Source organism: Taudactylus pleione, unplaced genomic scaffold, assembly GCF_031769625.1.
Source record: "Taudactylus pleione unplaced genomic scaffold, aTauple2 ptg000268l, whole genome shotgun sequence".
In the NCBI taxonomy this organism is placed as follows: domain Eukaryota; kingdom Metazoa; phylum Chordata; class Amphibia; order Anura; family Myobatrachidae; genus Taudactylus; species Taudactylus pleione.
The window spans coordinates 1,886,297-1,899,848 of record NW_028284670.1 but is presented as its reverse complement, the minus strand read 5'-3'; the positions used below and the strand labels follow the sequence as shown (position 1 = coordinate 1,899,848).

Genomic DNA, 13,552 nt, shown 5'->3' with positions numbered 1-13,552 from the left:
CAAGCTTTATAATTAAGGCATTTTTTATCTATCAATTTATTAATTAATTATTTAAACTTATTTAATAATAACAATAACATATTTTCAGCACTTAGGTCAAAATAGCTGATTTTTAAAAAAATATAAATAGCTCCATGAAAATCCTGTTGCAAAGAAGATGCTATGGAAAAATGCTAGAATTATTTAGGAAGAGAGATGTGTACAATACATGTGCATGAAATATTTATGTTGACCTACTCCAGGTAACTGTCGTGAAACCTTTCAGCAATTTTTGCAAAGTTCTTTTGATATTGCGGTTCCTCAGGCTGTATATAATTGGATTCATTAATGGAGTAGCCATAATGTACAGCAATGATCTGTATTTATTTATGTTGAATGTGCTTTCATTAGAAGGCGTCATGTACACAGTGATTAGGGTTCCATAATACATACAGACCGTGGTCACGTGGGAGCTACATGTGGAGAAGGCTTTTCTTCTTCGGTGACTGGAGGACATCTTGAGAATGGTGAACAAAATACCGATATATGTCATAATGATAAAAGCAAATGGAAAAAATATCAGGAAGATGGAAATGACAAAGTCTTGTATCATTAAAATGGATGTGTCTGACGTAGCCAATTCTACGATAGGACCAAAATCACAGAAGAAGTGGTCAATGTAATTCAGACCACAGAAGTTGAATTGGCACACCATAATTATTTCACTTGATATTAAAATGGTGACTAGTAACCATGACCCAACAACCAGCTGGAGGCAAACATCTGGACCCATTATTGAAGAATAACGCAATGGGTTGCAAATAGCCATAAATCGATCATAGGGCATTACAGCAATAAGAAAACACTGCACAAACTCAAATATACCAAAACAGTACAGTTGTGTTATACAACCGACAAATGATAATCTTCCTTCTTCTAGGAATATGATGTCCAACATTACTGGCACAACGCTTGTGGTTAGCAATACATCCGCTGTAGCTAATTGCTTGAGAAAGAAAAACATTGGAACCTTGAGATAATCAATAGTTGTCACCAATATTATAATGACAAAGTTACCAGTCAGGATCATTGTGTATGTTGAAAAAACCACAATGAATAATAATGTCTTGTATTTGTACAGACCTTGGAATCCAAGAAGTCGAATCTGTGTGACTTGTGTCTGATTGTCCTCACACATTTTCCTATAAGAGATAATTTAAAGATTTGGGACATCTGCTCCTATCATACATATGTTGGAAACACAAATTCAATATTTACATAAGTATTGGTTTGTATGTGACTACAGATGGAGCAGTGGGCCTGATTCAGACCCGTTCGGGAGCGCTATGCGCTCGCTAGTGGGTCGATGGTGGCCCAGTGCGCATGTGCATGATGGAACCGGCTCCGTCGTGCGAATGCGCGAGACCCGGATAGCGACGGGCAAACCGTCGCTCCGGGTCTCGTACCAAAGGGGGCGTGCTGTCGATGTTGAGTGACAGCACCCCCCCTTTGGTGGGTGGGCTGGGGGAGTGGCTGCCCAAATGGAGGCATTCCCATGAGAACGCCTCCGTATGGGGCCGGTCCCACTGACAACACGAGTGATGTCAGTGGGAGAGATTTCGGCTCTGTTAGAGCCGAAATCTCTCTGGGGCTTGCGGCAACGAGACCTTCCACAAGGGTCTCGTCGCAAGCCCGATGGTCACCCACAGCTATGCGAGCGGCCAGGAGGCCGCTCTAAAAAACAAGAAGGCCGGCCCTGATTCAGAGCAAGCGCTCTGTCAGAGTGTCCGGCTCTGAATCATGCCCAGTGTTTGTTTCCAAATATTGAGCAACACAGCACATGACTATTTTGGAAAAATGGCACGTATCATTCTGAGACAATCCTGCAAATGTTACGTGTATACATGACATTGAAAGGAAACACAAGTTTATTATGTTTATCCTTTTCCAGATCCAAATTGCATTTATTTTAGATTATTTTAATACAGTAGATTAATCACCTTACCAGACATATAGTGCTATTTTGAATAATAAATCTCCTCAGTGTAAATGAAAGGAAAGAATTTCAGATATTGAGAAATAAAATATTCCAAAGTTGTTGATCGAAATACACATGTAACACACTTATTAATGATCATTTACTGGTGAGGAGAATTAGATAAGGGACATTCATTATCTGGCAATGTTTATATGATTTTTCTAATGTTTACTGTTTGCACATGGATTTATGTGCTTTCTTGACATTTTGATCAGAGGAGTTGGATGTCTAGATTCAAATACAAATTATTTTAATGACTATATAAGTGATGGAAACCCTTACTAAAAAAAAAATACTTTGTAAATGTAACAATTTAATTTTGGGGCTTCCTCATGGAGGGGGGGTGATTAGTTTTGGCTAGAGATGAGCGGTTCGGTTTTAAATCCAAATTAGCGCAAGTTCAGATTTATCTTATTGGCTATCCAATACACAAGAGAAGATTTTGTGCTAATTAATTACCCAATATGATTGTGAGGAGGCAGAAGGAATATCAGTAAGGACGCAATTTCAAATACATAAAAAAATGCTTTTAATTACAATATGACATATCAATAATATCCAACATTTAGCATAACCATTATCTTAGAACTATAACGCTTTCTAATACTTTCAATAATACAATATAATAGTTCTAACAAGTGCACAATCACTTGGTAATAAATAATATAGACTTAGGCCCTCATTCAGAGCCGTACGCTCTGAGCAGAGCGCACGCTCTGAATGAGGGCCGGGCTCCATTTTCATGGAGTGTCCTCCTGGACGCTCGTATAGCTGTGGGTCACCACCTACAGGCTATACGAGCGTGCATTGTGATGGTCGCGATGGTCGAGACCATCGCGACCATCGAATTTGCGAGCCAGAGCCTGCGGTTGAGGTTTTCAACCGCAAGCTCCGGAGGGATTTTGGCTCTATCAGAGCCAAAATCACTCCCACTGACATCACTAGTGATGTCAGTGGGCCGGCTTCTGACGGGAGGCGTTCCCATGGGAACGCCCCCGTCAGGGAGGCACGCCCCCGGCACGCCCACCAAAGGGGGCGTGCTGTCAATCAACATTGACAGCACGCCCCCTTTGATCGGACACAACGAGCGAAGGACTTTCCTTCGCTCGTCGCGTCTGGCGCATGCGCACGACGGAGCTCCCTCCATCGTGCGCATGCTCAGTCCATAACATCGACCCACTTGCGAGCGGACAGCCGCTCGCGAGTGGGTCTGAATCAGGCCCTTAATTTGCAGCTTTTAATTTCTCCTGCTGCAATTAATCTCTTTTCAGCATTGGACGGTGGCTTAATGTTAATCCTTATGTTGTTAATTTCAATTGACAATAAGCCACCGCCAATTGCTGAAAAGAGGAGAAATTAAAAGCTGCAAATTAAAAAAAATAAATAATTATCTTCAGAATGACCGAAGGGGGAGGAGGGACAGCAGATACCAGAGGTTTCCCCCAGTTTCACCTGGATGTCAGCATAAACAATCTCTTTCTGTCTTGTTTGCTGGGACAAAATTTTCGGCAATTGTACCTTCATACATTCCACTAAAATAAGAGACCTAATTGTCCTGATTTGTGGCAATAAGGAATTTACATTTTTGCGGGTAGACCAAACTTTATAACAGTTGCTATTTATAAATGACTAGGCAGCAGATAATAATATAATAACAAGGAGTAAGTATGGAGGACTGGTGTGAGCATGATAGATGTAATGTATTCATTTTCAGTTTGACAGAAAGTATCTAATAAAGTAACTACAACAACCCCTTTTACACCGGAGCTAAAACCTGGGTTATTGCAGGGTTAACCCGGGCAGCTCCTTGGTGTAGAAGGGGAGAGGGCTGGATCGCCGGGTCGAGTGACGCAGCAATCTGACCCAGGTAACTAGCAGGGTTTAACACGATGACCTGGAGCTCGCCGCATGCCAGCCGATTGGTCCGGCTTCAGTGGCTCTTGGAGATGACCTCATCTCCAAGCGTCCACTTCAAAGCCGGAAAAGCCGGGTATATGCAGACCTGACTCCGGTGTGAATGATGCCGACTCGGGAATATCGTGGATCGGCGCCGCCTAAATTCCGGGTCTGATCTGGATTGGAACCCTGTTCCAACTCCGGTTCAGGACCGGAATTTAGGTGTATAACAAGCACTGCTGTCAGGGGTTGGGATCAATTAATCAATTAGATTAGCCACGGAGCAGCTTGCCCTGCGAATTAGTGTGAATTTATGCCACAGTTAAGTTAATTCCGATATTGCAGCATTTTGGGCAGAGGATTCAGGGCCTGATTCAGTCCCGGATGCTAAGTTGCGCTTGCTCGCTCTGAGCGATGGTCATCCGTCTGCGCATGCATATAAGACACAGTGCGTGTGCACAAACTAGTACGAGCGATAGGATTTTGCTCGCTCACCCTGAAAAGACTGCCCAGTGGAATGAGTGACAGATAGCGCTGTTTATGGGTGGTAACAGGGGAAGGTGCTTGTGAACGGGGGAATGGATGTGTGAACGCAGGCATGTCTGACCATCAGAACGGAGTTTAATGGGTGTGCATAATTATCAAAGTAGCATAATTGAACACGTCATTTTGTTGTTTTTTACCCTGTACTACTTGCAGTGCTTGCGGGACAGTAAGGCTACCTCAAGCGCTGCGAGCTGCTCCGATGGCTCTCGATGTTACAGATTAATCCTTCATATACCGGAGATGATGTGTGCTGTGAGTGGCAAGGGGGTGTCTTTAAACACTTGCGAGCGCAATATGCCGTCACTCGCTTAGACATAGAGGAGTCCTTACACAGCAAAGAGCGAGCACATGATTTGCATAGACTACCCCTTTTTGAAAGCGAGCGGCCGGAAATAGCTGAATCAAGCCCTCAGTACAATAAAATATAAGTACAGGTGAGATTAGGCTGCGAGGGGGTGAATTCATCTGCCGCTGCTCGCATTTTCATGCAATTGCATTGGCAACTCTCCCCCTTGGGCTTATTGAAGTGATCCCTTTGTATATTTTTTTCTGCAGATGAGCCATCCAAAGTTATATACATGTGAATTTCGCTTTTGTACTGTTTTAGACTCTTGATGCTCTGTCTAGCTCTTCAACATACTGAATGTAAAATATAACTAGCAGCCCCAGCCGTAAATACTCATTACAAACACAACAGTGAAAATGAGAATGTATCTGCGTTCCATATCTACAGTATTTATTACTTACAGCAACAGGAAGATATTTGGATAAATTTCATATTCTTGTTGTCTCAGGAAAATGCAGAACTTCTCTATCTGGTGACTAATCGGTGTGAGGTCCTTTGATGCAACTGGTGATTGTTTGTATGCGGAAACATCATTTTATAGTATAGTGAAGAAGAGAGAGATGGCTCCTGGAGGGTTCCAATAAATCCATTATTATCCCCAGAGTTCATGAAATAAGCAGCTCAGCTGTTTTGTGGGCTACACTAATTAATTGCTAAGGAACTCATCAGTGGAACCTGTATACATTATGCAGCAAATATCATTGTTCTACACTTTTGTATTTTTTTCAAGCAGCACAAATTATATATATATATATATATATATATATATATATACATACATACACTGTATATATATATATTTATAGAGGCCCGGTGACAGGGGGGGACAAAGGGGACACCAGTACCGGGCCCTGAGGTTCAGACGGGCACCGAGGATTCAGGGACAGAAAAAAATGGTCTGCAACATCTACTTTTTAAACACTGTGCTGCTGTAGACAGGAATCATACAGCGGCAGCAGCCAGCAGCAGTCCAGCAGTAGCTCCTCCCACCATTACCCTTCCTTTCTTCCCCCAAGTCAAAACAACGGTCACACAGACACGCGGAGGCCGGTGTATGTTCCTCTTCCTGGAGCCGCATCCCCGCCTACACCCAGCTCCAGCAAGCAGCAACAACAGCAACCCTCCTGCTTCCTATTTGTCTCCTCTCCCATTGGCTTGTTGACCATCTCCCCATCACTACCCACCCTCATGGCACCCATGACCCCCCCCCACTCACGGCAGCCCCGACCCTCCCACTCAGGACCCCCGACCCCCTCTCCCATCGAGTCGCCTCTGCCCCCCCTACTTGTGGCACACCTGCCCCCCTACTTGCGGCACCCCCGCCATCCCCACTCATGGCACACCCGACCCCCCATCAACCGATCTATCCCGCCCACACACTCCAAGTCCTCCTCTTTAAGTGGTAAAGTCTCTCAGCCAGGTAAGTAATTGTTATTGTAATTTTTTTATCATATATGTATGAACAGTATGTGTATATATATATATATATATATATGTATTAGGGGTGTGCACCGGCCACTTTTCGTGTTTCGTGTTTTGGTTTTGGATTTGGATCTATCTTCGTGTTTTGGATCTGGATTGGTTTTGCCAAAACCACCCTTCCGTGTTTTGGGTTCTGGGTTTTGTGTTTTGGATCTGTATTTTTTTTTAAAAAAGCATAAAAACAGCTAAAATCACAGAATTTGTGTGTTTTTCTACTCCTATGCTATTATTAACCTCAATAACCTTAATTCCCACTCATTTCCAGTCTATTCTGAACACCTCACACCTCACAATAGTGTTTTTATATCCAAAAGGTTGCACCGAGGTAGCTGGATGACTATGCTAAGCGACACGAGTGGGCGGCACAAACACGTGGCCCATCTAGGAGTGACACTGCAGTGGCAGACAGGATGGCAGTTTGAAAAACTAGGCCCCAAACTGTACATAATTCAAAGAAAAAAAAGAGTTGCAAGATGGAATTGTCCTTGGGCCCCCCCACCCACCCTTATGTTGTATAAACAGGACATGCACACTTTAACAAACCAAACATTTCAGTGCCAGGGTCTGCCACACGACTGTAGCTGAAATGATTGGTTTGTTTGGGCCCCCACAAAACAAGCTGGCAATTAATATGTCCCTGCACAAACTGGCTCTACGGAGGCAAGATGTCGTCCTCATCCTCCTCATCCACCTATTCCTCACCCTCTTCAGTGTTGTGTACATCCTCATCCTCACAGAGTATTAATTCGTCCCCGCTGGAATCCACAACCACAGGTCCCTCTGTACGTTCTGGAGGCTGGTCTCCCTGGAAGAGTTGATAATTCATTTTATGAACATCATCTTCTCCACATTTTGTGGAAGCAACCTCCTACGCCTTTTGCTGACAAGGTTCCCGGCTGCACAAAACACTCTTTTGGAGTACACACTGGAGGGGGGGCAACTCTGGTAAAAAAGAGCTAGTTTGTACAGGGACCTCCAAATTGCTTCTTTTTCCTGCCAGTACAGGTACGGACTGTCTGACAAGCATACTTGGATTTTGTCACCGATGTAATCCTTTAACAGACAGATGCACGCTTGTCACTGCTGCTTTAAAGATGCAGGTGCGGCTACAGCCCACACATTTCACAAAGACAGAAAAAAAAAGAAGAATATTTTTATTGTTTGTGGAGCGCACTTTGAGGGTTACACCACCCTTTAACAGACAGATGCACGCTTGTCGCTGCTGTTTTGAGGATGCAAGTGCGTCTACAGCCCACACAATTCACAAAGACAGAAAAAAAAAGAAGAATATTTTTATTGTTTGTGGAGCGCACTTTGAGGGTTACACCACCCTTTAACAGACAGACGCACGCTTGTCGCTGCTGCTTTACGGATGCAGGTGCGGCTACAGCCCACACATTTCACAAAGATAGAAAATAAAGAAGAATATTTTTATTGTTTGTGGAGCACACTTTGAGGGTTACACCACCCTTTAACAGACAGATGCACGCTTGTTGCTGCTGCTTTGTGGATGCAGGTGGAATCTAGATGGGATTTGGAACCGGGGACACACTACCTCCATTAATTGTATAAATCCCACTGCACTAATGGCGGATACCAGATGCACGTCTAACACCAACATAGCAGTCAAGGCCTCAGTTATATGTTTTGCTTCAGGATGACTGCTGTCGTACTTCATCCTCATCGCTAGGGACTGTTGGAGGGCCAATTGTTTAGTAAAGTAGTGGTTTTCCTACTTCCTCTCTGGGATGATGAACAACTCCCAGCAGCAGCAACAGCACTAGGAGGAAGTGGTTCTTGATCTTTCTCTATTTTATTTTTATCGGAGAAAGTTTGGTCCTCCATTTATGCTATATTGATATATACGTGCGGCTAAGGCGCACACAAACACAGAAAATATTTTTTATTTTTGCTGGAGAGTAGTGCACTTTGTGGGTTACACCACCCTTTAAGAAATGAGCCAGCCGGCTCTTTACTTATGGGACACAGGCGCACGCTTGGCACTGCTCCTTTGTTGATGTACGTGCAGCCACAGTGCACACAATTCACAAACACAGAAAATATTTTTTTATTTGGTTTGGAGTGTACTTTGGGGGTTACAGCACCCTTTAATGGTCAACCAAGCCGGCCCTTTACTTATGACACAGGCGCACGCTTGGCACTACTTTGTTGATGCACGTGCGGCTACTGCGCACACAATTCACAAACACAGAAAATATTTTTTTATTTGGTTTGGAGTGTACTTTGGGGGTTACAGCAGCCTTAATGGTCAAGCCAGCCGGCCCTTTACTTATGATACAGGCGAACACTTGACACTACTTTGTTGATGCGTGTGCGGCTACTGCGCACACAATTCACAAACACAGAAAAAAAATATTTTTTTCAGCACTTGGGGGGGAGCACCCCTGACGGACAGAGCACCCCCTGGACAACACTACAGCACCCCTTTAGGACTGGGACACTGCACAGGACTTTGGAGTGGACACAGCCCCTATGGACAACTGACTGCACAACACAGTCCAGCCAGCCCCTATGAACTTTGAAGTAGTGGACACAGCCCCTATGGACAACAGCAGCACAGCGCAGCACAGCACAGCACAGCACAACACTACTCAACACTACACTACACAGCCCAGCCAGCCCTAACTCCCACCCTCCCTCTTCACTGTCCACAGCCGAGTGAGAAAATGGCACCGACGCGGGTACCTTATATAGGATCCAAAACCCACGAGACCCGGAAGGTGGGATGATGACGTTTTGCCTCGATTTCAGATCCGAGTCAGGCGGGAAAAGTCGAGCCTGACTCGGATCGGCCTCGGATCAGGGGGGCTCGGGGGAGTTCGGATTTCAGAAATCCGAACCCACTCACCCCTTATATATATATATATATATATATATATATATTGTGATAACTTGGGGTATTTAGCTCGGCAGAGGGTGGATGGGTGCAGTGTTTAGGTGCTTATTGAGGGTCCACACAGGGTTTTCAAGTAAATAAACGATGCTTTTACTTCCAGCTTGTGAATTCAAGACACAGAAAACAACAAAGCACAGTCCTGGTGGCCTTCCCTGTATCGCACAGATATAGGCCCTGGCTTTCTCAGCCCGCAGCTTTACTGCTTCAAATGTCCCACGGTCAGAGAGTTTTGTGGTCCCCCCTTGCCTCCTGCAAGGTCCGGACACCAGCCTCCTGGCCCCCAATGGCTCGCTCAGCTTCACTGGGCTCTCTGGCTTACTGCTTCAATGTCCCACGTCAGAGAGTTTTGTGGTCCCCCCTTGCCTCCTGCAAGGTCCGGACACTGGCCTCCTGGCCCCCAATGGCTCGCTCAGCTTCACTGGGCTAACTGGCTTACTGCTTCAATGTCCCATGGTCAGAGAGTTTGGTGGTCCCCCCTTGCCTCCTGCAAGGTCCGGACACTGGTCTCCTGGCCCCCAATGGCTCGCTCAGCTTCACTGGGCTCTCTGACTGTTACAGTCCCAACTAGACTGTCTCTCCTGGCCTGACTGCTTGGCCTTCTCACTAGCTCACACCTGAGCTCTCTCCACCTGACAGGTGTATCATCACTCAGTATTTCAACCCTGTGTGGGAGGATCTCTCCAATCCCACACAGAATCTGCTGCTAACCAACCCCACCTCTGGTGATACTGCCACATATCCCCCTCCCCAGCTTGAAACCCCTGGGTTCAGCGACATGGCACGAGGCATTCTCATGACGATGTCCCTTTTTACTTTCCTCATGATGGAACTCCACCACATCCATGGTCATACCCACTCTTGTGATCTCTGGGGGTCTCTTCCTCCAGGTTCCAGAGTTTATCTTCTTCCTCAATTTTTTCCTTACTTTATGGTACCATTTGTACTTATTGCTTTCTTGATGCAGTACTTGAGACTCCGCCCCGGGTACCATGTCAGGCAGCGAGAACTTGATGTTAATTTTCCCGAAGTGACATACTTCCTCTTCACTTTTGTTAACTTCAGCAGAACCCTGCAAGTTCTTTTCTTCATCTTCTGGTTCATACAAAGAACGGCTTTTCCTTTGTTTCTTTTTAACTAAACATAGGTTTCTCTTGCTTACATCTCTTGAAGGCACACATTTTGGCCAACTTCTCTTTGTCACATCTTTAACCTTTAGCCTGGAAGTCCTGAATTGGCTACTGGCATACTTCACTAACAGCTCCTCTTCTGATTTTCCCACTACCATGTGGAACTTTATCTGATCCCTAGACAGCTGCTCTCCCCGCTGGGCAATTTTCACCATGGCGCTTTCCAACTTGCTCTCAGATTGCAGTAGTTTGCGCTCCACAACTTCATGTTCAGCAAGTGTCAACTTTTGTACAATTATGTCAGACTCTGCAACTTTTAATTCATATTGCAATTCCATTTCTTTGGTATTCCTCTCCACTTGGAGTCTTTGTAACTGGTCCTGTGTACTTAGCAGACACTTCTCAAGGTTCTCACGCTGTACTTGCAATTCCCAAGCCCTGCCATGGGCAAGGTTAAGCTATCTCTCCAAAGACTCATTTTGCTTTGCAGCTTTATGTAGACTTTCCTCCAGCAATCCATTTCTCTCTGTCAGACATTCTGAAACTGCTTTAGCTTCAAGTAAATGAGAATGGAGAGTTTGTACTTGCTCCTTACAGCTGACTTCAAGACGGACCATCTCCATCTCTTTTCTTTCACGGTCAGTTTCCCACTGGGCGTGAGTCTGCAGCATCTGGAGATACTTCACTTTTAATTCACAAAACTTTTCCGCCAGAGAAGATTTCTCCAATTCACAATCTTTAAGCATTACTTGAGTGGATACAATTAGAGAGTCTTTTTCTTTTAACACAAGAGCCTGATCCGTCACTTTCACTTGTGCGTGCTCTGCATCACTCTGATATCTCTGGAACCCTTCTTTCAACTCTTCTACTTCCTGCTGAAGTACCACACACTTTTGCTGCACCTCGAAAATATTTTGCTCCAATACATCATTCTTTGCTAGGAGCACATTATTCTCATACTTTGTAATACATTGGAACATTTTAGCGACCTCAAGGCATTCAGACATCACTGCCAATTTGAGGTCTGTCTCTTTAAGAACTTCACATTTTTTTTATTTCTTCCTGCTCAAATGCCATTTTCAAAGCGGACAATTCACTCCGTAATTTCTTTACTGTTTGTTCATGAACATTTCTCTCCTCAGCTAATTGCTCCGTTAAGTCACAACCTTCCCAGCAAAATACGCATTACCTTCATTCAAAGTGTTACGCATTCTGTCAAATTCTTCCAGGCTGATATAGCCCTTATTGGACGGACCTTGCACCATACACTGACCACACACACCGACATCTTTATTCTGCTTTAAAATTGTCTCTTTCAACAGAGTAACACTGTTTACCCCATCAATTGGAAATGATTCACCACAGAGGACTTTAAACAACTCTAAGGCCCTCATTCAGAGCCGCTCGTTAGCGGCAGTACGCTCGTTCCGAGCGATGTTTGCACATCTGCGCATGCGTACGGTTTTTAGTACGCATGCGCGAACCAGTCAGTGCGGCCAAAAATCGTTTGTACGCTATATAGCGAGTGCCTGCTATTTTGAGTGACAGAATGAGGCGTATGTGGGTGGTAACAGGGGAAGGTGCTTGAAAATGGGGAGTGGAGATCCGAACGCAGGCGTGCTTAAAGGTCAAAACGGGCGTATTATGGGTGTGCATAATTAATACAGCAGCGTCATTGACCACGTCACTGGGTTATTTTATAGCCAGAACTGCTCGCAAATTTGTGGTAGCAAACACCAACCACAAGAATAGCGAGCAGTTCATACGCTGGTCGATGTACTCGATTAATCTAATAAATAGCGGACATGACGTAGGATGCGAGCGGCCAGGGGGCGTTCTTAACAAATAAACGAGCGTATGTTTTGCTCGCTCGTTCAGACTTAGAGGCGTGAACAGACTACAATTTGCGAACGGATCATTTGAATAGCCACCCCTTGTTTTTGAACGAACGACCGCAAATAGCGAACGGCTCTGAATCAGGCCCTAAGTCCCTTCCCTGTAATCGTCTTTCTTCACAATTAGACTGTAGACTCCAGTCCTGTATTTGCAAATCTCCAGCCTTAAACTGGGCCTTTGTAGCAGGCTTTCTGCCTTTAAAATTTATTTTGCTATTTCCCATGATTATTGGCCCAAAATACACAGGAACAACTGGTTTTTATTTTCACTGTATCACACTATTGTCTTCACAAGTACTTTTAACACAGCAAAACAATTTTTCTTCATGTGGCACCACAATTACCAGCATGTCAAGCACTGTCTGTTTAACAGCCTTTCTCCCTCAGTACCACACCTTGACTTAACGAGCTTGAGGATTCAACAGAACTTTAAACCACACAATTTCTTTTTAACCCTTCCAATGCTGAGGGAAAGTGCACATTTGCAGACAATTCTCTTAAACAGTTCAACTTGCATTGTTTCCAATCACCACCTTGACGAGCCACGCAGGTGCAGTGAGCCTCCTTATGTCCATTTACTTGCTGTAGTCCACTTTTGCACAGATCTTTGTAGAGTAGACCTGTTGCATAGAATCATTTTGCGTAGAATCTCTCTTTGCCTGCATTCTCCATCATATTGTGATAACTTGGGGTATTTAGCTCGGCAGAGGGTGGATGGGTGCAGTGTTTAGGTGCTTATTGAGGGTCCACACATGGTTTTCAAGTAAATAAACGATGCTTTTACTTCCAGTTTGTGAATTCAGGATACAGAAAACAACAAAACACAGTCCTGGTGGCCTTCCCTGTATCACAGACATATAGGCCCTGGCTTTCTCAGCCTGCAGCTTTACTGCTTCAAATGTCCCACGGTCAGAGAGTTTTGTGGTCCCCCTTGCCTCCTGCAAGGTCTGGACACCATCCTCCTGGCCCCCAATGGCTCGCTCAGCTTCACTGGGCTCTCTGGCTTACTGCTTCAATGTCCCACGGTCAGAGAGTTTTGTGGTCCCCCCCTAGCCTACTGCAAGGTCCTGACACTGACCTCCTGGCCCCCAATGGCTCGCTCAGCTTCACTGGGCTCTCTGACTGTTACAGTCTCAACTAGACTGTCTCTCCCAGCCTGACTGCTCGGCCTTCTCACTAGCACACACCTGAGCTCTCTCCACCTGACCGGTGTATCACCACTCAGTATTTCAACCCTATGTGGGAGGATCTCTCCAATCCCACACAGAATCTGCTGCTCACCAATGCCACCTCTGGTGATACTGCCACAATATATATATATATATA

At 44.9% G+C, this 13,552-nt stretch overlaps 1 protein-coding gene across 1 annotated transcript; it reads right to left on the bottom strand.

Annotated features, from left to right (window-relative positions):
* Nucleotides 1–223: 223 nt before the first annotated feature.
* On the bottom strand, nucleotides 224–1,177 carry LOC148513842 (olfactory receptor 5P81-like). The gene has a single exon (XM_088481271.1). It carries the CDS (start codon nucleotides 1,175–1,177, stop codon nucleotides 224–226), a length of 954 nt encoding a protein of 317 aa, XP_088337397.1.
* Between the last annotated feature and the right edge of the window lie 12,375 nt (nucleotides 1,178–13,552).